General features: G+C 36.4%; 1 protein-coding gene across 1 annotated transcript in view; it reads left to right on the top strand.

The window, feature by feature from the left end:
• The window catches only part of Nlk (nemo like kinase), a 142,096-nt gene that overhangs the window by 62,163 nt on the left and 52,388 nt on the right, over positions 1-27,545 (top strand). Inside the window, exons 2-3 of the mRNA XM_003469742.5 lie at positions 11,900-12,029; positions 21,877-21,932. Of these exons, the coding sequence (XP_003469790.1) occupies positions 11,900-12,029; positions 21,877-21,932 (186 nt within the window). The remainder of the gene's footprint in view (positions 1-11,899; positions 12,030-21,876; positions 21,933-27,545) is intronic.

Genomic DNA, 27,545 nt, shown 5'->3' with positions numbered 1-27,545 from the left:
CCACCTCTTTCCTCTCCTCCCCTCCTCTCTTCCCTCTCCCTCTCCCCCATGCCTCTCACTGTGGGGTCTAAATTGCAAGGGCTGTCCTTGAACTTGAGATTGCCTTAATCAAATATTTTTGGATTGTCTGTTTCACCTTTCATTTCTGTCAAGTTTTGCTTCAAGTATTTTAGAGTCCTATTTTTTAGGTGTATATCAATTTGTAGTTGTTACATTTCCGTGATACATTTACTCTTACTATATATACTTTTTGTTCTATTTTGCCTGTGGGGTTTTGTTTGTTTTAATTTTTAATTGTTTTTGCAGTGCTGGGCATTAAACCCAGGTCCTTACGCATACTAGGCAAGTCAGTGAACTATATCCCTTCTCCCCTTGTCTTATAACCTCTATAGCTGTCTAACAGAGTTACTATCTCTTTCCATGGTTTTCTTCTAAACTATTTTTAATTGTAATTTTTAATTGTACTAATTGTAATTTTTAATCTAAAATATGTGTTTTATAGATATCATGTAGTGGAATCTTTTAAAATTCAGTCATTTGCCAGGCATGGTAAGACATGCCTGTAATCCCAGCATTTGGAAGGCTGAGGCAAGAAGATCACCATGCGTTTAAGGCTAGCCTGGGCTACATAGTGAATTTAAGTTCAGCCTGAACTGCCAGTGAAACAGTTTTTAAAAGACAGTCAATCAATCAATGTCAAGCTCTGTCTTTTGATTAAAATATTTAGTCCATTAGTGTTTAGTGTGACTAATGATACGATTGGATTTACATTTGCCATCTTGCTGTTTCCTGCATTTCTCATGTTTTGTTTCTATTGTGTTCATTTGCCTCCCCCTCTGACATAGGCATCTGCTGAATTCTAGCCTCCAATATTTCTGATTAGAAGTCATTTATTATTGCCCTAATTTTGTTATTTGAGGAGTTCCTGTTTGCCTTTAAAATGTGTTTGACAATGACATGTCTATATGTGGATCTCTTGTGTTTATCCTTTTGGGGTTTTCTTTTCTTTTTAATCTGGATTCATACATTATGTTTCATTAGATTTGGGAGATTCTGTCATTATTTCTTCAAATATGTTTCCTGCCCCTTTCTCTCCCTTCTTTGTCCCACTCCGTACTACTGCATAGGTCCCTGAGAGTCTGTTCATTTGTTTCAAATTTCCCTCCCGCTTTCAGATCATATAATTCCTCAGTCTGTCATCACATTCATTGATTCTTTTTTTACCTCCTTTCTCAAATCTGCTGCTGGGCCAATTAAATTGATATTTTTATTTCTAATATTGTACTTTTCAACACTAAAGTTTGTTTGTTTGTTTGTTTGTTTGTTTGTTTGCAACAGGGTCTGGTTCTGTAGTTAAGGCTGGCCTGGAATTACTGTGTAGCCCAGGCTGACTTCAAACCTGAAGCTATCCTCCTACCTCAGCCTCTCAAGTGCTGGGATTGCAGGCATGCACCACCATACCTGGTTTTATATTAGCTAGTTTTGGAGTCTTCTTTAGAATATAATTGAGTTTCACTCAGAAATAGTTTTCTATTGATTGACTTTTTGTTTGTTTGTTTGTGTAGATCACATTTTTCTTTTTCTTTACATGTCTCAAAATGTTTGTATTAAAATTGCACATATTGGATAACATAGTATAATAACCTGGATTGATTTTTTTCCCCTTTTTCTTAGGGTTGTCATTATGGTTGCTATATGTATTTATTTTTCAAGCAACTTGCCTAAACTTAATATAATGGGAAGAATTTCTCCACATGGGAGTACTGCTGCTCAGATCTCTCCACAGTTTTTTTTTTAACCTGGCCTGTTTAGGGTCCCCTTTCTGTCTGCCTACCTCAGCAGTGCGCCCGGGATTTTTAATTGTTCTCAACATGTACTCAACATCCAGCCAGGAATGTTTAGAGTTTATCTAGCCCCTCTATGACTGTTTCATTTCCAGGATCTCACTATGTAGTTCAGGTCAGCCGTGAATCTACAGCAGTCTTTCTGCCTCAGCCTCCCAAGAAAATTCTGGGCTCTGTCAGTCTATTTGCCTTCCAACCTGGGGGAGCTGCCCTGGGCCAACAGAGCTATAGGTTTTCTCTGTTCTTTTCCAGTAAAGTTGGATGCTTTTTCCCACATGGCTACTGGTATGGATTTTTTGCTTTTCATTTCCGATGTTGTCATCTCCGTTATGCAGCACAGCTGCTGGTTTTCATCACCAACCTTGTCCAGGTAGCATTATTGCATGAATTGGGTGCATCTTTGTAGCCGTTTGTTTAAATGACTCCCAAAGCCTCATGCGGTCGTGGGAGACGGGCCTTTCTAGGGTGGCCGAGTCTAGTGTTTATGACTGGCTCACTGTCTAGCACTGGGATTGGTGGAGCGAGTGCTGCACCTGTCCTGGGGAGTTGGGGGTGACTGGCATACTCTAAGGGAGGGAAGTAGGTGTGCTTTTCTCTTTTTTACCCTGCTCACTTTTGTTGCTTCCGGCTGCCGTGAATGGCTGCCCCTTAGCCACAGTCACCATGCCTTGGAGCTAGCTGAGTATACGCCGAAACCTCCAAGAAGTATAAGCTAAATAAACCTTCCCTTCTTTAATTTTCGGTACCAGTTATTTTGTTTCAGCAACAAGAGAAAAGTAACCAAGACAAGCCCTAAGCAGTATTGCCACTGATTCCCACTGTCAGGACTCAGATTTCAATGATTTTTCATAAATACTTCTATATTTATCACTTTCCTGGGTGTAGTGGCACATGCCTGTAACCCCAGCACTCATGAGGCTGAGGCAAGACTATTGCTCTGAGTTCAAGGCCAGTTTGGGCTACATAGTAAGTTCAAGACCAGCCTGAACTGCACAGTGAAACTCTTGTCTCAAAAAGACAAAAACATAAACAACAAATTTGTTACTTGATTTTAGTCATTTTCTAGAGTCCTGGAAAGTTTGTTTGTGATACTGGTCCCTTGTTTTACATTTGTTTTGAAGGAAAGAGTTCTGACTTGCAGTTTGTCACAGCGAAAAGTCTTGCCTCCTCCTATATTGCTTTTGCAATATTTTTAGGTTTGGTTATTCTTAACAGGTTAACTAGTTAGAAAACCTGAAGCATATGTATGTGTTGTAGTTGCTTCTGCATTTTGCTTCACAGTGGGTGAAGTTAGGAGATTGTGGTTAGACTCAAGGTATAATTGTCCCAAACTCATCTGATGCCACTGTCCTGTGGAATCTTTCTAATCTCATAACTCCTGTGTAATGTTGAAGAAAATGTTTGTTTTTTTAGACAAACAAATTCCTTCAAAATTTTACCAAAGAAAGTATGTTTAGCACACTCCTCTCCACAGAATGAACTTATGGCACAGAGAAAGAAATGTCAGAATCTTTTGGGCAGCTATATATATACCCACACGAGAAATAATGAATCATCCTCTTTAAAAATCATGCATTACACAGATTTTAAGCTAAAGTACTTTGATGTTAGAAAACTAAATGGAGAAATTCTAGTTAAATAATATCACAAAAACATACAGTATGCAAAATCAAAGTACAGCTCAGTGATTTATCACAAAGACACAATCTCTACAACTACTATTCAGGTGAAAAATAGGACATCATCAGAACCCAGAAGTTCCATGTGTTTTTTCTCACCATGTTTCCCTGCCTCCCAAAGATAACTGTTATCCTAACTTTTATAGTGAACCTGTCTTTTCTTGAGTTTCTTTCTCCTACATGCATATCCCTGACATTAGACTTTAGCTTTGCTTATGTTTTTGATATGCAAGTGAAATCCTGCAGTCTATATTGATCTTGATTGGTTTCCTTTTTCAAAATTAGGATTGTGAGATTCATTTGTGGTTTTGTGTGTAGCTGTTGTTAATTTTAATTGCTGTAGAATATTCCCTTGCGTGTATATACAACCATTTGTTTATTCTACTACTGTTCATGGATATTTTAATTGTGTCCAGTTCTAAAGAGATTACAGGTGTGTTGCATGAACACCCTGTGTGTTTTAGAGTTTATACACATGCACATTTTTTTGAATATACATCACAGAGTCAGATTACAGGGCCAAAGGAGTATGAATCATTGATTTAATGGATAATGCCAATTTGTTTTCCAATTGATTTAGTAATGCACACTTCTCTCCATCAACCTGTGAGAATAGCCATTGTACCACATCTTTATAAAATATTTGCAATTGTTGTATTTCTAAAAAATGGATATGTGTGCGTGTGTGTGTGTGTGTGTGTGTATTCCTTGCATTGCAAGCATCTTCTGTGTGACTTGCATTTTTAGCCTTTTGTTGTTTGATACCAGGAATTAACTTAGGACTTTGCACTTGCCAAGCAGGTGCTGTGCCGCTGAGCTTTATCCCAGTCCCTCTTTTAACAATGTAATGAAAAGGAGTTCTTGATTGTTTTTTTTTTTTTGATACAGCATCTCACTGTGTAGTCCGAGCTGGCCTTGAACTCATTATATAGCTCAAGCTGGCCTCAAACTTGCAGGGATTCTCCTGCCACGGCCTCCCAGGTGCTGAGATTACAGATGTATGCTACCATGCCCAGCTAAATTCTTGATTTTAAAGTATACAAATATATCAGTACAGTACTTTCCAGTATGATTAGTATCTTTTGTGTCATATTGAAGAAATCTTTCCCTGCTCCAATATCACGAAGGTATGATTATTTTCTAAAAGCTGTTTGATTTTGCAGTTCACATTTGTATCTTAACTCATCTGGAATTTAGTCATGTGCTTAGTAGAGGTAAATGTTCACTTTGCTTTTCCATATGAATACCTAATGTACATACTAAAGCCTGATGTATCTGCCAGTGTCTGGTCAGGAAAAGAACCTGCAGCCAGTGAGTCAAACAGTTTAATATGAAAAATATGCTAATTAGCTAAAAAGTTGTCAACTGGTAATTAAAAAGGCAAAAAAGGAACACTGAGATATCACAGAGATAGCAGCTTCCACTTCGTACCCAGGAGAATATAGGAAAGACTTCGGAATTATTAAAACTTACAGTCCCACGTGGCAGAAATCCTGCTGTCAACGGAAAGGATACTGCTCCCTAGTGTTGGTGTCTAGGGTGGAAGATGCAGTGAGGCTAGCTCTGCAAGAGTTGGGAGAACTGTAAGCTAGTTTCAGCCACTCCTGTGGGAAGCAGCTAGCACTGCTAGGAGGAAGAAGTGTTGCTGGGTGGCACCCACACAGAAACAAGAAGCAGAAAGGAAGCCCACGGAGAGAGGGAATAAGCCTCTTTCTCCTCCAGCCTTGCAGCTCACTCTGAGAGCCCCATTGGCAGAGCCCACCAGTGAACCAGCTGGCAAAGCCAGAATGTGGTTTGCAGTGTTTGGCCAAGTGTAGGTGGTTTGGAGCCAAGAGACAGTAACTTAATAACTGTCACAGCCTTCCTGTTTGCTGTACTCTGCAGAGGTATCTTTTTGGTAAGAAGAGTGTCCGTTTGAGGAAGACTTCATTTCTAGGTCATAGTTCTTTCCTTGGTCTATACTTAGACCAAAAGTACACTGTGTAAGTGATGGTAGCTAAGTTTTCATATCTAGCAGAGCAGTTTTTTCCATCTTGTTCTTCAACAGTGTTTTAGCCATTCTTAGCACTTTTGCATATTAAAAAAAAGTCTAGAAATAATTTGGAGCTGAGAATATAACTGAGAAACACTGTGACTGCCTAGGGTTTTACCACCCTGGGGTGGGGTTGGGTAATTTGTTTAGTTTCACAAGAAGATGTGGTTTTAATCTGTTAATCACTTGGGAGAGAATTGAAATTTTTACAATATTGTGTCTTCTAGTCCCTGAAAATAACATTATATTCTTCAGCATCTTTCAAGATTTTCTTTGTTATTGTTTTGTGTAGAAGTCTTACCCTTCATTTTTTAGCTTTAATTCCAAATACTGAATTTTTATATTGTATTTTTATATAGTATGTTATCATAAAGTTTTTCATAAATTTTATTTCAATTTTTAAAATTCTCAACATTATTTTCTTTACCTCTATGTAGTTAGACAGCCTTATACCCATCACCCAGATTTGATAATTGCCCGTATTATGTCATTTTTCACTATCCCTTTTTACTGTTGCTACTAAAGCATTGTATTTATTTATTTATTTTGTCTTTTTGAGACAGAGTCTCACTAATGCAATTCAGGCTGGTCTTGAGCTCACTTTGTAGCCCAGGCTGGTCTTAAACTTGCTACAGTTCTCCTGCCTCAGCCTCCCCAGTGCTGGTGTTATAAGCATGCACGACCACACCCAGCTGAAGTGTTTTAAAACAAGTCCTCTGTTATTATCACACACACATTCACACAACGTGCATTCACGTTCAGGCCATATAAATTAGGTGTAAATCTCTAGAAAATACAAATATTTATGTATAACCTTAATTCTAAGCTTCATTCAAAATGCCTTTTTAGAGATAGAATTTAGCTCAGTGGCACAACTGCCTGCTTGGCAAGCGCGAATTTGTAAGTTTAATCCCCAGTATATATATTTTTTAAAAAAGCCTTTTTAATATTACATGTTTTCTGTATATTAACTATCAGCCTGTTGAGTCATATTTTGTATTAAAATACTAAATTAGCCACTAAGATGTTAAATGATAAAGGTTTTTTATGGCAAGGTCAAAGGTTTTTTTTCTGACTCTGTAAACTTTAAAATTCACTAAACCTTGTTTTTTGAGGGGGAAAAGGCATAGTGGCACTAAACACACATTCTCAAATATGCCTGGCAAATGCTTTACCAATGAGCTACATTCTCACCCCACATTAAAGTATTTTACAAACCTACCACATTTATAAAATTGTTCCTTTCCTTCAATGTGGTGATTTCTATCCTTATAAATTTAATGGGCAACAAGAATGATGAGTCTTTAGTTGTTTTTTTTTTTAACTATATTCCTCAGCATCTGTTACTAAACATAAATTTCAGGAAGTCATCAATGGAATTAAAAACAAATGCAGTTTTGTGTGACAATTTTAGTTACCCTTTGTGACCTCTCTGCAAGTTGTTAAAATCCAGTAGCAGCATGGGAATTGTTTCCTTTGTAGCTTTATGCAGAAACCTTTCCTTCATTGCAACTAGTTTTCCTCCCCATGCAATATTCATAGATCTGTTTCTAAGAGGACTGTGGTTGGTGGACCATGAGAACTTCCCAGACTTGGCGTACTACGCTGTATCATGTTCACTCCCTAACATGAGAAAATCCCCCATTGAAAAACAGGGGTGGCACTTTGTGCTGGCAGGTCACAGTCATCGCAGGGATACTTGACAGTGATTGCTAGGAAGAGTCTTTGTATCTCTACAGCAGATACAGTATGGATGGAACCAGTTAATTCATGGTGTGAAGAACAAGACCACAAGGTTAACATGAAGTGATTTCCAGTTGTATTTTAACTCAGCCTGCATTGTTGGTGGAGTAATTGAAAGGGTCTTAAGAATGTCTTGGCAGTAGTATTTGAAAATAAATGATATTCTGGTATTACTTGGCTTTCCCTGTTCCTTATCCCTCCTCCTCTGTCAGTAGTATCCTTGGGTGTTTCACTACAGATCAAAATGGCCGAGTGCATTTATTTAAACACAGAATTAGAGAATGCTTGATATTTAACTCTTTCAGTTATAGATGTTTTGTGTCTGCCACTGAATAATGTTAGGAGGATGTATTTTTTTAAAAAAGAGTAAAGTATCTCACCATAGCCTTAGTGTAGCTATTGTGTAAGGCCTTTTTTTTTTTCTGATAAGTTAACAGTTTGGGGTCATTTTATGTAGGAAAAAAATTACTTCCTTATGCATACAGAAAACCCATTAAATACCAAATGTAAGTAAACAAACCAAAAATCAAACTCAACTGTAGAACACATAATGTAAATATGAACAATGAGTCTAGATTGTCATTTTTGATGGGGTCAGGCTAGAAGGATTTGTTCTTCAAAATGATACTTCGGTAAATTATGGCAGTGTATAATCTGTTAAATTATAGCCTTTTAAAATTTTGGTCAAAAAGAGCAGAGAGGCATGAAAATAAATTCCTTATTCTTTAATTTATTCCTTAAATTGCTATGTGTCCCTGAATACCTAATAAAGGTTAGGGTACAACTAAGTGTATTTTCTAGACTTTTGTTTATGGCGAACTCCCTCATACTTGCCAGGCAGGTGCTTAAGCCACTGAGCTAAATCCCTGACCCTTTCTAGACTTATTTGTCAAAAAATTGTCTCATAGTTTACTATTTTCTTGAGCAGAATTAATTTAAATATAAGTAAAAATAACTTTTAAAGAAATCGAATTTGGGGACTGGGGATTTAGCTCAGTGGCATAAGCGCCTGCTTTGCAAGCATGTAGTCATGAGTTCAATCCCCGCTACAAAAAAGAAAGAAAGAAAGAAATTTCTAAATAAACAGGAAAGCAAAAATCTTTAAGAGTGTTATTGAGATGTATCCTGTAATGGTACAGTTGGTACAGTAAGTAGAGTATATATAGCAAAAAATGGGGATTTGCTGATAACTGTACATGAATAGAAGAACCTGATTTTCTTAATCCAAATAGAGGAATTCTTACTATAAATTATGTGCTTTTGAATAGCTAACAACTTGTGTCAGAAACATGAACATACATGCTAAGGATAAGTAGAGAGTAGATTGTTCACATACAAATGAATGAGGGCTGGGTATGGTGGTGTACTCCTGTAATCCCAGCATTCTGGGAGGCTGAGGCAAGAGGAGGGAATATTCAAACCTGCACAATTTAGTGCTTAAACAAGCCTCTGTCTCAAAATTTTAACTGGCCTCGGATGCAGAGGTCCTTGATTCAGTCCCTAGTACCATTCCAACAAAAGAAATTCACAGTGTTTCAGAAATTCTTGCTGACTAGTTTTACTAATTTAGAGATGCTTTACGACGTGACATTTTGGTTCTAGAAAAAGTATCTCCAGTAGTAAGTCTTAACTCTTTTCTAAATCTTCATTCCAACTTTTCTTCTTGTCAGGAATTTAAGTAGATTGTAGTAGTGGTTAGGATTTCCTGGGGTTAAGAAAATTTGTGTCAAAATGACCATAACAGACCTAAAAGGTTTCTTGTTTGTTATTATACTCTTGACAAAATACATCTCTCTGAAGAATGGAGTTTGGATTCTGGCATTTTAAGAAACAGTTACACTTGTGTTCTAATTGCAGAGAAAGATTGATACACTCTGGACTAATATAAAGACACTTTCTCATAACCTTAAAACTTTATTTTTGATGAATTTGAAAATTCAGTTATTAATTTAAAACTTTGGAGAAAAGCACCTATTAATATAACTTATGCCTAGGAAGGTAATCAGGTGAAATGACAGACAGGCTATGTAGGGTGTCTAGTATTTAGCAGTGAGTAACTCCCAGCATGTGAATTAAAGTCGTAGGATGGCTCCTTTTCCCTGAAATGAGCAAAGTTGCCCTAAATGTTATTATCTCTGCAGCTGGGTGTTCATTAGCAAGTTCAGTTGGAATAACCAGAGTATTGCAATAGCACAGAACTAAGCATGGCAAGCCTTTGTATAACAAAGGAGATAAAAGAATGCCTGTGTAGCGTGTTTCCACACTTACTGTGCTCTGGGATACCCTTTGTGCTGAGCTACAGCATCTGCTACCTCAAGTTAGAGAGAGAACAAACTCAACATTGCGTGAAATTTCTGCATTGCCATTCAGGTTCGTTAGAGTTACATTGTTACCAGCCACAGGCATGACTGACTTTTGCATGAATAATAAAATGCTATTTTGTGAAATTTACCTTAAAATATTACAAGGCACAGTGCTAACCTTGAGTCTGAGTCGATTAGGTTTATCTGAGAATAGGTCTCTGAACCAGAAGGTGACCAGTGAGGTGACGGTTACAAACAGAAGTTCGGGAGTATTGTTATATGATGCCCTTGGAAGGGGAATTGTGTTAAATCAATTTATTCATTTTTAAAGATCAGTATTTATTGTGTTAGGTTGTTAAAGATATTAAAAATTATTATAGTACAGTTGGCAACCATTTCAACTAGTAGTTTAAACTAACAGTTTGAATATACTCTTATTCAATCTGCTTATTTTAGTTGTCTACTTTATGTGGGTTTTAAGCAATGCTGAAAGTTTTGGTCACTACTAAGTAATGTTCTTGAATATTTGGTCTCCTGGCCTAATTGAGTCACATTTTAAAATAATTATTAAATTTTAAATTATTTAAAATTTTAAAATAATTATTTTACCAGGTTTTATTCAGTCGTAGAAAGAAGTCTTCATGTGGTTTTAAAATACTAGGATGCATCATGTAAGAGTTTCATAATCACTCTGGGAAGGAGGTAGTGTTCACTAAAAGGATTTCACAGAGACGTTTGTTAGGGTTTTTAGATGGGGGGATAACAGAAATGTTTTATTTCCAGGAAGATAATTTGATGATTGTCTGATATCTTTGTGGACAAGATGAAAAGACTGAGTAATCGTAGTTAATTGAATGGGTAGTTGATTGAATAACCATACCCAAGATGAATGATTGGTTGATAGTCTTACGGGTGGTTTCTAGTGCTATTCTGTTGCTAAGATTTACATTCATATTCTCAGTCCTATTCTAAACTTGATTAATAACTTAGAAACATTGATAACACATAGATCAGAATTTAAAATGAATCAGATCTTGCCAGGTGTGGTGCCACACACCTGTGATCCTAGCACTCAGGAGGCTGAGGCAGGAGGATCACTGAGTTGAGGGCAGCCTGGACTACATAATGAGATCAAGGTCAACCTGAACTGCATAGTGAAACCCTGTCTCAAAAACACAAAAAAACAAAAAACAAGAAACAATTTTTAAAAATGAATCAAATTTAGGAAGGATACTAAAAGCCCCTGCATAGGGCCAGGGATACAGCTCAGTGGCCCAAGTGCCTGCCTAACAAGGGCAAGGTCCTGATTTTGATTTCCAGTACAAAAAAAAAAATAAGTACTGCATAATCACAAGAAGAAAGGAAAGATAATGGTAGTTAGAATAAGTGATAGTAGGAGTTTAGGTAAGTCAGTCAGACAAGAATATATCCTACAAGAACAGCCGTCCCTCAGGTGATGAGTGGATGAAAAACAAAACAGAAGACAGAAAAATCTTGGTTTATTGCCAACTCACACAGTTTATTGATTTGCTTCTTTTAATTATTTAGTTTAATATGTATCAGTTAAATCCAGTTAGTAAAAAAAATGGAAGTCACACTGGTATTTTAAACAGAGAAATGTAATTGGTGAGACAGTTCAAAGGCCAAAATAATAACAAAGGCACAGTAGGGGACACTGAGCTATTAAAAGAGGAACACTAGCAAGCTTGGGAAACAAAAGGGGAGAGATCTTCACCACTTCCGGAACTAGAAGGATCCCCGAGCTGCCATTTAAACTTCTGAGGAGAGGACATTGCTCAGTTAGCTCAGTTACTGAAAGATGTTCTAGAAACCATTGTTGTTGGAACATCTCTTCCATCTTGAATATGATTGTGAAAGTAAAGTGTAAAACTACTGTGACTTTGGCTGTGAATTTTCTTGCTGCTTTTTTGGGTTTCTTTAAAATGACTTTGTCACCGACACTATTACACCTTCCACAAATGTATTAAGTGATCAGATATGCTACCAAGCCTAGAAACTACTGATCTCAATAGTGAAAATTTGAAAGTGTTTTCTAGAACTTTAGGCAGGATTTTAAAAAGAAAACCTGGCAGATGAGTTGGGTAGCTGAGCATTTCTTTGAATGTACTCTTTTATCTTTTTTTTTTCTCACTGATGCCTTAAGCATTATTATGTGGATTTAATATTAAGTGTTTTAAGATAAAGATACTTGTTATGATCTGAAACATTGGAGAACAAGGTTTAGAATTGACTTTTTTCTTTCTTCTTTCTCTTTTCCCCCAAATATTGCTTCTTTAGGTCAGTAACAGATCCAAGAGATGGAAAGAGAGTAGCACTCAAAAAGATGCCCAACGTCTTCCAGAATCTGGTCTCTTGCAAAAGAGTCTTCCGAGAATTGAAGATGTTGTGTTTTTTTAAACATGATAATGTAAGTGAAATTGGTGTTTTGGGGAAACAATTTGGGAGGAGGGGCTATTTTCTAAGCCTAATTCACAGACTTAATAAATAGCAAAAGAGACTGAAGGGTCTCTAAAGTAAAATTTGGAAATCAGCCACAGATTTATGCCAACTGAAAAGCAGGATGATATCAGTAAGGTTATAGAATACCTGTTAATAGGCTTTTAGTTCACACATTCTTACCGGCAGGAACATTCGCATATGTATTACACAGACAATGTACTAAGTGATTTCTTCCATTGTTTTGCTTTTCTTTCATAGATAGTTCTTATTCTCTGTGACTGTCTTAAATTTTCACTATTTAGATCAGTAGTTTCTAGGCTTGGTAGCATATTAGAATCACTTAGAGAACCTATTTTATCAAAATTTTGTTTGGCAGCTTGAAAATCTACTCCAAATTAGTATGACTTACACTAAGCCCAGCCTCAAATTAGAAAACAAAACACCTGTTAAGTTTCAGCTCAGCGTCAGAATTGTGATGTGCACTCTGCACTTGGCAGCCTTTTTTAATTCTAAGACTGTAAATTCTTACACAGAGCCACAGAAAAGGAAAATGTATTTTCCTGGAAAATAGACGTTGTTAAGGGGCCTGGAAATCTGACACAAATTATACCCTTTTTGTGATTAACAATTAGGAAACTTAAGAGAATTGTAAGGCTTATCAATTAACAGGTAAATATTAATTGATGCAAAGAAAATACTGGTATATAATGAAGAATAATACTAATGTTCAACATAAAAATAGAGTGTAATACTTGTGACTAATTGGCCCTGCTTTGTTTTTATTCTTTTATTATTTTTAATCAGGTTAGAGATGTAGGAAAAGTTTCTTTAACAAAACAGTACAGCCTTTTAGAATAACAAGGGTTAGTTTATTTATTTATTTATTTTGGCTGTGTTTACAGTTGTAAGGACTTGTAGATAAATATACCCTTGGTGTTTTGAGAGATAGTATCTCTACGTGTAAATTTTACTTGGAGATCATCGGCATTGAACTTTGTTTTCAGTTTCGTAGTAAAACAAAACCTGCCTCCAATTCTTTGAATAGTAGTATTCAACCTGTGCTATTATAATTGCCAGAGTAAAATTTTTCCTTCAAAAAATGGTTTCTTGGGGCTGAGTCTGTAGCTCAGGGCTAGAGCACTTGCCTGTCATGTGCAAGGCTCTGGGTTTAATTCCCAGGGCCGTGTAGCGGGGTGGTGGGTAGCCTTGGCTGGGGAATAGTAATAGAGTGCTAGCCTAGCATGCCTGATGCCCTGTGTTCAATCCCCAGTGTATACTTGGGGATCAGATTTCTTGAGTCTCTAGGCATTCATTTGCATAAAAAAACCTCTATAACTTTGTCCCAAGTGTGGCTCCCATTTTAAGAAATTACAATTTATTGATTTTGTCTCTTGAAATCTCTTTCTCTTTAACTCTTAAAAAGATATGTGGGCTGATGTAGCTAAATGGTAGATTACTGGCTTAGCATGCAGAAGGCCCTGAATTTAACTCCCTAACAAAAACTGCTATTTTTTAGTCCATTGGAACTACCAAGCAATGTGTTTTTCAAAGTAACCATTGGAAACTGGGTGTGGTGGTACAGCCTGTAATCTCAGCATTTGAAAGGCTGAGGCAGGAGAATCTAGCAAAATTTGAGACTGGCCTGGTCTGTAAAATGAGCTCAAGGCCAACCTGAACTGCATAGTGAGACCTTGTCTCAAAAAGACAAAATAATAATAATAAGCATTAGAGTTGCTATTTTTATCATCAGATTTTAGATACTTAATGTAGAATGATCCCTAGGGCCAGATGTTTAGCTCCATGGTGTAAGCACCTGCCTGGCAAACATGAGGTCATGAGTTTGATCCCCAGTACCTAAATAAATGTGTAAATAAATAGAATGATGCCTAGAGCTTGCTTAGTTACTTATTTCTTAAATTTGCCTTTATATCACTCAACCATTGAAGAGTACAGACCTTATATACAGTGTCAGACACTCAGCTAAAAGTATCTATGGTGATGAAATACTTCCAGGATACCTTCAGAAATTCATTACTAAAGATTTTGATGGTTTCTTATTTTTAGCCTAGTCTTGGCTTCCTTTTAGAAAGGTAACAAAATGAACTGCTGTTTGTTTAGTGGATATCGTTGCTTGTTCCAAAAACAGTACCAGAGTGAGTAGCATAAGAAAAAAAAAGTAAACTAAAATCTTGAAAATCGCATGCATTAACCCATAGAACGGGCTCAGGATGTGACTCAGTAGTAGAGCATTTGCCGAGCACACAGGACACGAGGCCCTGTGTTCAAATCCCAACACTGAAAACAAAAAAACAAAAACCCAGTCATCTAATACAGTTCGTAAGGAGTAGACCTTAAAGTCAAAATTAGATTTGAATTATGGTTTTGTTTTCTAATCGTGTCTCTTGGGCCTTAACTTTTCTGGAAGGTTCAGGTTTCCTCAGTAAAAGAAATGACTATGTGACTGTTGTAGAAATTAAATTTTTAAAAAGCATATAAACACAACTAGTCTTTGAAACTACTGAACTCTCTTATAATGAGAGTACCTGTGCCCTCCATAGGAGTATTTGAAAGTGAAGCAGATAATTGGAGATGAAAATGGTGTGGTGTCACTTTGTTACATGTAATGAATTCCTGCAGTGCTCAGTGTCTGCCTCCAAGAGCATCAGAGGCCAGAATACCTGGACTGTGTGGAATCCCAGTGTTAAGAGGCAACTGATATTTGATGAAGTTAAGGCAAATAATGTTTGTTAATTATGTCCCATGGAAAGAGTGTAGCACTAGGTCATATGGAGGGCTTTTTAAAAAACCTTACAATACTATCTTTTTTGAAAGGGTAGACCAGATACATAACACATTCCCTGTGTGTCTGGAAGTATGCTGGATACTTCACATACATTAATTCACTTACTCCTTAACCTTGTCAGATAGGACTTGTTAACCCTGCTTTACAAGGGACCCAGAGACTGTGAGTTAATGTTGCCCAAGGACAAAGGTGGCACAGATTAGAATTTAAATTTGCCTAGCTTTAGAGCTCATTGTCATTCATTTAGTAAACATTTATTGTGCATCTTGTTCTAGTTACTTTCTTGTTGCTGAGCACAGTACCCCCATGTTAAGAGAGGAAAGGTTTATTTTGTCTCCCAGTTTTTTTTTGGGGGGGGGTCTTTTTCTTTTTTATCGGAACCAGGGATTGAATTCACGACCACACACTTGCAAGGCAGGCATTTATGCTGCTGAGCTAAATCCCCAGCCCCTTGTCTCCCAGTTTGTAGAGGTTTCTTTCCATAGTCAACTGGCTCCAAGGCAGGGCAGCAAGGCAGAAGGGCATGGCAGAGAAAAAAAAAAGAGTTCATTGCATAGCAGCAGGAAGCAGAGAAAGAAAGAGAATGATCAAGAGGGGTTAGATAGGTTTTTCCAGGCCACACACCCAGTGACCCACCTCCTCTTATGTGGCTTTACCTCTCAGAATCCCAATTCACTGTAAATTCGTCAGTGAACTAATCTACTTACCAGCGTCATATCATGCTTTGTTGATCCAGTCACCTCCCCAAAGCCCCACTATGAGTTGGGCTGTAAACCGTAATACACCCTGTATGTCTAACTACGTGAGCTGCTCAGGAATTCTGCCTTCAAGTAGATTCAAAGAGTTTTTGTTGTGCAATAAAAAGTATGATAAAGGTGCCATGGAGGCCTGCCTGCCTGCATGGTTAAACATCAATGCAGAATGCTGTAAACATTAATAGATAGCAGAAAGCTGCACAACCAAACCTAAAAGGATATTAGAATTACTGGAGAACTTTAGCACACAGATTCATGGTTCTTACCTCAGATCTACTGAGTTGGAATTTCTGGGATTGAGACACATGTATCTGTAATTTTTTTGTTTGTTTTGTTTTTCGTGGTACCAGCAATTGAACTCATGACCTCACACTTGCCAGGCAGGCACTTATACCACTAAGCTCAATCCCCAGCTCTGTATCTGTAATTTTTAAAGCTTCTCAGGTAAATAATAGCAGTCAAGTATCAGAATATTAGGAAAAGAAAAATTATTGTGGACTTAAAAACTCAAAGATGCTGCAAACACAAAAAAGGTAAACCTTGAGATAAGTCTTTTGAGAATAAGATTTGATTGAATAGAGGGGGGGAAAGGAATGTCATGTTAAAGATAGTATTTAGAAAGATTAACCTGTCATTGTAGGAAAGTTGGATTTTAATTTGTATACCTGTTCTGTGTCAGAGAACAGCTATAATGCCTTAAAGCTGTGGATTCCCTTATGAAAGAAACTTTTAAAGTCACTTCTTCAGAATCATTGATTTCAGATGATCTGACTGAATTTATACGTACACATGTACACACACTTGTCCGAGTAGCTACTTAAAGAGTAAATTCACCTTGATGGTAATTTAGGGAAACAAATGAATCCTGTTTCTAAAGATGGGTGGTTTTTAAGACTTATCACTAGCGTCCAGTGAGACTTTGAGCTATTACCAAGTCTAGCATAATCTCTCCTTCACTCCCCTTCGTACTACATATGGATAGTTATCATCAGTGGAAAGCATTGATTGGGTTTTTAACCCTGTTGTCCTTTAAGAATCTCATGAAAGCCATTTTGAAAAAATGCATGTACACACAGTTCTTGTGTCATTTTAGACTTTCGCTTTCCCTCCAAAGTCCATTAGAGTCCTCTTTAGAGTCTGTGGGTTTTTGCCAGGAGACCCTGTAATACTAGTCCCAGGCTTTCTCTTGGCTTTAGGCAGGAGCACTCAGCACACAGGTGGCAGGTATATTAACTTTCTAGTGGATTTGATTATTTGCAAGTCTGTGGTACGGGGCAAATTTATTGATATCCTTGAAATAGTCTCACATGTTTGTGGAATAAAAGACTCAGTGCAGTCATTATGGCCATTTCACCAATTTGAACTATATATTTACTATGATTTCAATCAGTCAAAATTTTCTGTTTCAGTGTTTATAGAAATGTACAAATGTATTCTAAAATTTATGAAATGAAAAGAGATTTAAAATAGTCAAATCTTCTTCAGAAGCTGAATAGTTAGAAATTCATACCACAGATATTTCACCATATAATAGGTCTTGAGACTTAAGTATTAAGTACTAGAGTGGTAAACAGATTAATGAAACAAAATAGGCAATCTGTAATCTGATACACGCATATACATTTACCTGATTTGCAGTAGAGGTGCCAGTGGGAAACGCCGACCATTTCAGTAAATAGTCTGAGTCAGTCTCATGGCTAGTGGGAATGCAAGTTTGCATAACCAGTCTGGAAGACTGGCAGTTTCCACTAAACCTACCCAGTGTCCTAGCCTACTCAACTCTTTATTAAAAGTTCAAGAGAAATGAATGCATATATCTACAAAAAAATTTACAAAAATGCTCATAGAGGCTTTATTAAAAATAGCTAGAAGTTGGAAACAATGAAAAGTCTGCCAGTAGTATTCAGGGTAAGTACATTGTAGTGTATTCCATTCACATAATATCATACTGCACATTAATAAAAAGGATGAGTCACAAATCCACCCAGCAGCATGCATAACCAGTATGAAAGAAGTTGTAAGCAGAAGACTGTATTTACAGTTTGTGTAAAGTTCAAGAACAGAGAGCAGAATGAATCTGTAGTGGCAGAAGTGATGGGTAGCAGATGAGTTTGGACAGAAAAAGGCAAGGGGGCTTTCTAGGGCATCAAAATGCTTAATTTCTTGATCTGAAGGCTGTTTATGTGGACGTGTGTGTATATTAAAATTACCAAATTGAGCTGGGCATGGCAGCACACGCCTGTATAATCCCAGCACTCCAAAGGCTAAGACAGGAGGATCACTGAGAGCCTAAAGCAAGAGGATCACCAGGAGTTCAGGGCCAGCCTGGACTATGTAGTGAGAGCCTGTCTCAAAACAAAACAAAACTTTTATCAAATTATTTCCTAGGTTTTGTGTACTTTGTATTAAAATATTTTATTAAATATTAAATTAATATTTAAATTTTAATATTTAAATTTTAATATTTAATATTAAAATAAGGTCATCTCCACATGAAGAACTTGGCATCTGTTAGGGGTTAGATAATGGTAGGTCGTTTCTTTGCTAAACAAGACTTAACTGGCTTCTTTTAAATGTCTTATTCTTTTCTTGAGTCCTTGGCAGAGTAGAAACTCAGTTAATGTTCTGTTAATGAACAGTTAAATTTCTTATTTTATATTTAGGGCTGAGAATATTCACAGCAGTTGTTTTATTGACAGTAGGATGGTTGAAACTAGGTCATTCGCTTATCATGTAGAGTTCAGAGTGAATCATCTAACATGGAGGTTAAAATCCTCTAAAACAGCTAATAATAAGCTTTTGTTCAGTTCTTTTTTTTTAAGAACTGAGCTGAGAAGTGGGGGTGAGACATTATTTGGTAGTGATCATCATTTAAGGACATAACTTTAATTCATTTTTCAATTAGTTAAGTCTGCTCACTTTCTTTGTATTTGAGATCATTCAGAGAGTTAGTGTTGTTTGAGGATAAATTGACTTTTTTTTAAACCACTCCTGGGTATTGAACCCTGGGCCTCACTCATGCTGGGCAAGCACAAGTACTTTATCACTGAGCCAAATCCCCATCTGGCTTTAAAATTTTCTTTTGAGGGAGGGAGGAAAGGGAGATGAAAAAAGGAATTAAGTTATATTATGTACCTACCTGTACCAATTCCCCACAAGGAATAATGAATTACAGATGTGCACTAATAAAGAAAATGATATGAGGAAAAATGTAGTGTTAATGAAAAAATTCCTTTTGAGACAAGGTCTTGCCCAGTCTGGCCTCTCGATTGCTGCTGCCCACCCCCATGTGCCCCCCACCTCCAACTAACCCTTGTTCCACTGTGCCTGGCTGGATTCCTAGTACCAGGAATTGAACTCACAACCTCACACTTGCCAGACAAGGCGCTGTGCTGCTGAACCATATCCTCAGCCCTGTGCCTGGCATCCTTTGACAGTTTATAAGCCAAAGTTTTACAGGAGTTTTTCTATTTATACTGTAAGACTGCTCACTTATACTTTATTCCTTCAAACAGTGAGATTGTAAAAATAAAACAATGACCCAAAAAAAACACCCTAGCTATTAAAATGGGGAGTCAAAAATAAATAAAATAAAATAGGGAGTCAGCCTAAAAGTTTGGCTTTTGAAGCCTGTTACTACTCCATCACAATATGACTTTGGATTCTAGGATAGTTTCCTGCTTACTGTTTTTACCAAGTAGAAATAACTGGAGTTCTGTGTTCTCGTAGACATTTTAGGGTAAAAAAGATAAAAGATAAAATAACAGGCATAAAAATATTCCAGGCAGGACAGGATGAGATCCACAGAGGGAAAATACTTCAGGTAGCATTTAAAATATTATACTTCGAAAGCTAACAATCGCAGTCAGGTGGTATCCTGCAAATGTCTAGTATTGTTTTATATGGCTTTTTCTATGAAAAGCCTCATCAAATACGGAATGAGAAAGCTTCATTCTCCTCTCTCAAGGTTTGAAATGTGTGGTTGTCACTTCCCTCTGGATAACCTCTAATTATAGCAGATAGACTTGAAGTATAAAATAGCTTTGCCTAATAGACGCTGTCATTCTTTGCATTCTATTTTCCTCCAAGACAGGATGTATGTTGTTCAGATACAGAGTTTGGAGTCCGAAAGATGTCATATAAAACACTATTTTCTGTCTTCCTCAAACTTCAGATACTCACATTGAAAAAAAATTTTTATCACATAATGAGAAACAAATTTATGTGAATTTGTGACTAGCTAATTATAGTCTTTAAAAAATATAGAAATGAAATAATTTATCTTTCACATGCTAAAAATAATTTATCTTTCACATGCTTTTTCTTTGAAGAAATTGGAAAACCTGCTGTTTTCTATTTATATCAAAATTCTAAGTATAAACATTTTAATTCAAAAAGGAAATTGTGTTCCATACAAAAACATCTAAACTAAAAACCTCTGTTTAACTGGGTATAAAATGAGTGAAGCCTTTTCACTAAAGAAGGTTTTAGTTTAATAAAATAATTTAAGTCTAATTCTAAAGTGAAAACTTTTTGGCTGGAAAAAATAAACAGGTGTACATAAATAATTAAAAATGTTAGCCCTTGATATTCAATATTTTAAAATATCATATATAAGCCCCTGGGTTTGCTTACTAGCACTGCAAGAAATAAATGACTAAATAAAAATACCAGATTTTTCAATTCAGTAATTATTATTATTATTATTATTATTATTATTATTATTATTGGTACTGGGGATCGAACTCATGATCTTATGCTTACCAGGCAGGTGCTGTGCTGCTGAGCTAAATCCTCAGCCCAAATACCTGATTCTTACATGGCTGGGAAAAGTCTGGTTTATGCTTCGTAATTATGTAGGGGATAGAGGTAATAGATAAAACAAGAATGGTCATGTGGATAACTAATGCCAAGTATTGATTAGTGAGTATTTTTTTATATTATCCTATTTACTTTTGTTTTGTTTTTTTGGTACTGGGGATCGAACTCAGGACCTTGCACTTGCCAGGCAGGCATTATACCTCTGAGCTAAATCCCAGCCTCCTATCTACTTTTATGTTTGAAATTCTCCACAATACTGAAATATATATATTCCTTAAGAAATTTAAGGTCAAGATGAAAAAATATGAACTTGAATCACTAATTTTAGTGGGCAATTGTAACTAAGCCATAAATTATTAGAGTTAGTATTTACTTGCATGTATGTCAAATTTTGTTTCTTTAGTTCTCTAAATTTGACTTTTTTCTCAGTTTATTGCCTATTAATTTATTTCATTTCCTTTGAACTTGATGTTTCTCATTAGCTAGATGGACTCAGGTTCTTAGGTGTGATGCCACACGTGGAACTTTAAAGAGCAGATAGCACCACAGAGGGCAAGTGGGCCTATTTGTCAAGTTACATTGGTAGTTAGTACCCTTGTTTTATAAAGCACCTAAATTTCAGCTACCTTACAGTCTTTATTTCCACACTGGTGACTTCTTTTCTTAGAATAAAATCTATAGTGCGTAATATGATTAGAGATTTTATGTGATATATTTCCAGTCTTCTTCTGCTTAATACTAATTTTCCTCCTACCATGTTCATCATCACTGGCTTTTCTGTTTCTATAAACTGCCTCAATGTCTTCACGTTTCCTGCTCATTGACTGATCAACTCCTACCCAGCTTTAAAACCTTGAAATAGTGTGACTTCAGGCAACCTTTTGTTTCCACCCCTCTTTATGTTTTTCCTTCATAATAATCGGTATATAATTATGTGTTTATGCAACTAATTGCTTATCAGTTTCATTATTACCTTTCTTTTAGTCATGAAAGCAGAGCTGATAATTGTCTTGTTCACTTGTATAACCCAAGAGATTACCACAGTGCCTGTCAGGTAGAATGTGTGTAGTAAACATTGAACAAGGAAATAAAGGAATGAATAGTAAATATAGTTCCTCATGCTCTTAGATCAATACCAGTTGTTAAAAATAGGGCATTTTGTTTCCACTCTTCTGGAAGGGAATTTTGGTAGCATATATAACCCAGTTACCTCTCTCATTTTGAATTAGCTAGAATTGTCTTTTAAGTAATAAGTTTACAAATATACCTTAATGTTTAAAACTATGTTTCTTTACTGATTAAATTTAGTTAATTTTAGTGGGCAATAATAACTAAGCCATAAATTTTTAAAGGGTTAATAGTATTTAGTGGTATTTACGCAGAATTTTGTTTCTTCTTTAGTTCTCTAAATTTGACTTTTTTTTTCTTTTTCTCAGGTACTCTCTGCCCTTGACATACTCCAACCTCCACACATTGACTATTTTGAAGAAATGTATCCTAACCAGGGAATGTGAAAGAAGGGGACAGTTTTTAATTAATTTGTTCTTCTAGCATATTTTGAGGTTCATGCCTTGAAATATATTAAATCTCATCCTTGCAGAGTTGATTGAGTACCTAAAACCAGGTAATTTTTGAAAGCTCAAGTATCTGACAAGGCTCAGGATTGTCAGCCTGTCCTGTGTGGTAATACCATGGAGCAGGACATCTGAGCAGATGCCTTATTTAATGCCCACACAGCTTTATGAGACAGTATTACCACCCCGTTTTGCAAATGGAACCAGTGAAGTAGCCATGCTGGAGGTACAACTCAATAAAGTGTTCTTGCCATATGTAGCAACCTGTCAGTTAAGAAAATAATAGTGTGGTCCATTATAACACTTAAGGTAAGATAAAAATAGCTAAGTAACCTAAATGTCCTGTGTTCCATGGAATAAATGGAGTCGTAGTGGTAATGGTGATAATAATAGCCATTATTATAGTTTATACCAGATGCCAGACACAGTGCAAAGTTCTGTACACATATGTGTTTAATTCTTGCAACAATCCTCTAAGGGGGGTTTAATGATTATTTCCATTTTACAGAAGAGAAAATTGAGGCATGAAAGTTAAGGAAATTGACCAAGATCACAGAGCCAGGCAGTAGTAGGATTGAAATTTATTTCTGGGCAGTCTAGCCTTGTTTTCAACCTCCATCTATATTATTTTCTCAGAGGCTTTAATGTCTTCTTCTTACTCCTATGAATGCCTAAAAATAGTATGCTGGATATTGTGGAAAATAATGCATGGTAATATTTCCTGAGATTGTGTGTGAAAAAAATAGAGAATGGATTAGCTTATTTGACATTTGTAGGCAAAATGTCACCAATTTCTATTCTGTACTTAGTTTGATTATGCTTTAAAGAAAGGAAATCCAGAATTATTTAATTCAGTGAGTTCATGATAGAGTCCAGTTTATTCAAGTAGGCTTGCTATTTATACTTTAGGTCCATTACTCAAAGTGGAAACCAATCTAATAGATTCTTTTTGATTTTTGTGGTGGTGGTGTGTTGTGTTGTGTTGTGTTGTGTTTGAGACAGAGGATGTCTTTGTAGTTCAGGCTGACCTGGAGACTGGGTTCAGATTCCTAGTGATCTTTCTGCCTCAGCCTCTTTAGTTGCAGGACTATAGGTGTGCATCACCGTGTCCAGCAGCTGCCTTTTTTTCTGTTTCAACAGTGAAATTAATGAAAATCACATTCTCCCACAGGTGTTAGGTAATTCTATAATAGACAATCATCTTTTATAATCTCCTTAGAAACTGACAACAATTAAGAGCTTTCCGGTGAGAAAGAGCACAGCTCAGCTGGCTAGAGAATTGGGAAAACTTGTAAGGTGAGAGAATTGTCACTGATCCACAGTGCTGGGGTGTTTGAATCTGATACAACTCTTGAATGCTATAATTCTTGGTAATAGTTTAATCTGTGAATCCTTTATGGAATTCATCCTTTTATGCAGTAAAATGTAGTGGATTTGGGGTGCACCAGCACTGTCCATTCTGAGGAAAGACCCAGCGTTTGACCAGCTCTTAACTGACACAAGTGCTTTTGGGTATGTCATATTTAGCACAGGTCTGGATAGTTCTGACACACTCTATTTTTTCTTTTTTCTAAGGAAAGTACAAAATTACGGGGCATTGTGGGACACACATACCTGTAATATTATCACTTAAGAGGCTGAGGCAGGAGGATTGCCATAACTTCAAAGCCATCCTGGAATACCATAGCAAGTTTAAGGCCAGCCTGAGCTACTTAATGAATCGCTGTTTCAAAAAACAAGCAAAAGTACAAAATTCACCTATGGATAGAAAAAATAAGAACATTCCTTTCTTCTCCGCTCTAGGTCGGTAATAGTGTCTAAGGGAAAAGCATTAACTATTCTGTTTCATAGACTTGGTGAAAATGACCTGGGTTCACCGTGGAGGAAATGGGAGTGGGCGGCACTTGTTTCATTCAGTAAAAGACCTTTGTACGCCAAGAGCTACCTTTTTTAACCCTCAGATGATGGGAAGGAAGTCCACATGCCAGAAGGCATTGCTGTCTGTGTGCTACTCTTTCTGTTTCGAAATGAAGTTGTTGAAACAAAACCTTGAAATTACAAGAAATTACCTTTGTTAAATATTAAATATAGATTTTACTATATTATAGATTATCAGGGATTCCCAAGATCATCTGCAGGTTTGATGATTGACTAGAAGGACTCAAAGGACCCAAAACAACTGTTACTGTCTAATGGTTACAGTTTATTACAGCATAAAGATTATAGATTAAAATCAACAAATGATAAAGGGTACATAGGCCTGGTGCCAGGTTCTAGTCGATTTTTCTGTTGTTTTGTTGTCAATTTGTTTTTTCCAGTAGAATTGTAGGCAGGGAGACATGGCTTAGATATATGACAGTGTGGGCAAGTGCCATTCCCACCCAGGAGGCTCACCTGAGCTTCGGTGTTCAGGGATTATGTGGTGGGTCAGTTACATGGGCAGGGATTCCTGATCCCTGTGTGACCTTAACTACTCACCCCACACACACCGTAAGTGAATATAGTATAACCCAGACAAAAACATGGGTTCACCATAAATCTGTTAGCAAATGCAACCCCCACGTGTACCAGGATCCTGTAATCAGGCAGAGTGGCCTAAGGTTATTTCCCAGAAACAAGTCCTGAGTCTTTGGAAACATACAGAGTTTGGGCAGTCCAACTCTGCTGACTTTCCTGCATTCTGTAGGGAAAGAATGTTTTCATTTGAGACAAAAGAGGAATAGTGTGTGAAATAAATCCCAAATATATATATATATATATATATATATATATATATATATATCTTCTTTGAACCCTTATGTAACTCACACCTATCTTGTTTATATGTTATAGTTCAAGTAGAAATTGCTTTTATCTAGCATTAATTTTGTGTAGGTAGGTTTGTCACTCCTTTAGAAAAAACAAAACAGCCCTGTGTGTGCTTCTAGAAGATAAGAGTTCTCAATCACTTATCATTGACCATAATTTAATTGCATCTGAGAGAGTTTGATTTATTATTATTTTAAATACTTATGGAACAGAGGAAAGGTTAGTATAATTAAAGTTTAAAATCACATGTGGCACAGATGATTTATTAGCTGTTAATAGCTAATTTTAGCCCATTTATTAGTTAGCAGAATGTTTCTATGAAATTCCATGCCTAGAATTGTTCATCAGTGTTAACATAAAGAGCCTTTGTCATGAAATATTCATGGAACCCTCTAGTTAACATTTAGTTAAATGCTACTTCTTTATTTTGTCTTAGAGCTTTCATTTTTAGCTTCAGATTAAAAAATTAACACATTATTCTCATTAGTTGACTACAGGTAGGAAAAGCTCTCAAACCTAAACTCCAATTTTGTATTTTATAATGTAAAATTCCAGAGAAAGGTAAGTGCTTTCCAATAGAGGTGTTGTGTGAAAACTAAATCCATTTAACATAAAATGGAATTATAACTACAACTGCATAGGATTATGAAGACTTTGTAGGAAGGAATGACTTAGCATTGGAATGCAGGGTATTAAAGAATTGTGCTTTTAAGAAACACATATGGGCCTGTTTGAGCTAGGCAAGTTTTAAGTGTGTTGCTGTCTAACTAATGGATGTACTTAGTTGAAGGGATCAATATAATAAAAAATAAATATTTATATTACTTAAGTTATAAGAGGAAATAAGTAATCTTCCACTATACAAATTGGTACTACCTCATACTTTTTTCAAGGATTAGAAAAAGTGTGCTGTTACAGTGTATATTCAAGTTTTAATAGGTAGACATTTTAAATCAGCTGTCCTGAAACCTAGATGAATAGTTAATATATTTTAGAAAATCTGAGTTCGGTGAGCACGTCAATATAATCAAGTGTTTAAGGAGAGTATAAGCATACAGTATTATACAGTTATTTGTAGAGATTGAAACTGTAATTAAAAGGTAACTATCGTTGTCTACCAGAAATTTACCTTGGGTTTTGAAATATATGCATTTTTAAATAATTTTTCAAGCGACTAAAAATAGAACAATATCTAGACATAACCATTTGTGAATCTGCCTACAAGATGCAGCAGCTGTAATATGTCAGTATTAAAACAATAATAAATTCTGCTGTGATCTCTGTATCTTCTATTTTTTTTATCATTTTTAATGTAATATATTAACCTAGGAAATGTGTTTTAATAACTTTTTTTGGTACCAGGGATTGAACTCACAACTTCGCACTTGCCAGGCAGGTGCTTATGTGGCTGAGCTAAATCCTCAGCCCATGGGTTAATAATTTTGAAGATAGTACATTTTTCTGAGCTGATGTTAGCATTTATTTATTTATTCATTCATTCATTGATTTATATTTTGGTACAGGGAATTGAACTTAAGACCTTGCACTTGCCTGGCAGACACTGTGTTACTGAGCTATATCCCGGACCCCATGTCAGCGCTTTTTTTTTTTTTTTTTTTTTTTTTTTTGTCTTTTTTCCTTTTTATCGGTACCAGGGATCGAACTCACGACTGCCTGCTTGCAAGGCAGGTGCTTATGCCACTGAGCTAAATCCCCAGCCCCACCCATGTTAGCTTTTTAAAAGATCACGTTTTTCATTTTGTACTTGAAGTTTCTATGAGGAAGTATCTATAAAAAGAATTTGGTGCTTAATTACTTCGAGCCTACCAAAACTTCATACTGGATTTCTAATTGTGTGGAAAACAGTATTTATTTTGCTTTCGTCAAGATTCTGGACTCTGCACAGTACTCATGAATAGCCCTCTTCCCAAAAAGCACTGGATGTTTACTGGATTGGAGATTAAAATTCGGTTTGTTTTGAGAAAAGCTTACTTTTACCTTGAGACATAATCTTAGAATTGTATGGAAAAGCATGAGTGGTGAGGGTCCCCTGTGCTAGAAGCAGTTCTACCTTAAACCCTGTGAAAAAGAGAAGTCTGGTGGGATTGACCATGTGTCCTGGCTTCTCAGGATTTAACCTTAAATCCTTGTGTAATTATTACTAAGTTACTTCCTTCATGCTCAGATCAGTCCTCCTTTGGATGATAGATCTCAGTAGTGCAAGCAGTGTGTAAGGACTAATCTTTTGTCATGAAGATAGTTCTAGCCAGTTAGAAGCCCCAGTGCTATAAAACAGCTCTGTAAGCCTCAGGGGGTTGGTGAGGAGCTAAGAACAAACAAATAAGATGTACATGTGCATATATAAATGTACTCTTTCTGCAGCAGCAGTACTAGCAATGTCTGAAAATCTGTCCTAGGAAGTGTTTTCGCTTGCTTGATTTTGATACTGAGGATTGAACCCAGCACCTTCACAATTATCTCTAGCCCTTTCTTTATTTTGAGCATCTCACTCACTGAATTCCTTAGGCTGGATTCAAACTTGCAATTCTTCTGCCTCAGCCTCCCAGAGTGCTGAGATTACAGCACAGAAGTATGCTACCATGCCCAGCCTTATATCCTAAAGATTTCCCATATTATAAGAATTTCTGTCTGTCTGTTTGTTTGTTTGTCTTTCTGAGATAGGGTCTCACTATGCAGTTCAGACTGGCGTTGAGTTCACTCTG

The sequence above is a fragment of the Cavia porcellus genome, unplaced genomic scaffold, assembly GCF_034190915.1.
Source record: "Cavia porcellus strain 051 isolate PalLab524CR breed Dunkin Hartley unplaced genomic scaffold, mCavPor4.1 scaffold_6, whole genome shotgun sequence".
NCBI classification, from domain to species: Eukaryota; Metazoa; Chordata; class Mammalia; order Rodentia; family Caviidae; genus Cavia; species Cavia porcellus.
Note: the sequence above shows the minus strand (reverse complement) of the source record. Positions and strands in the feature narration are given on the sequence as shown.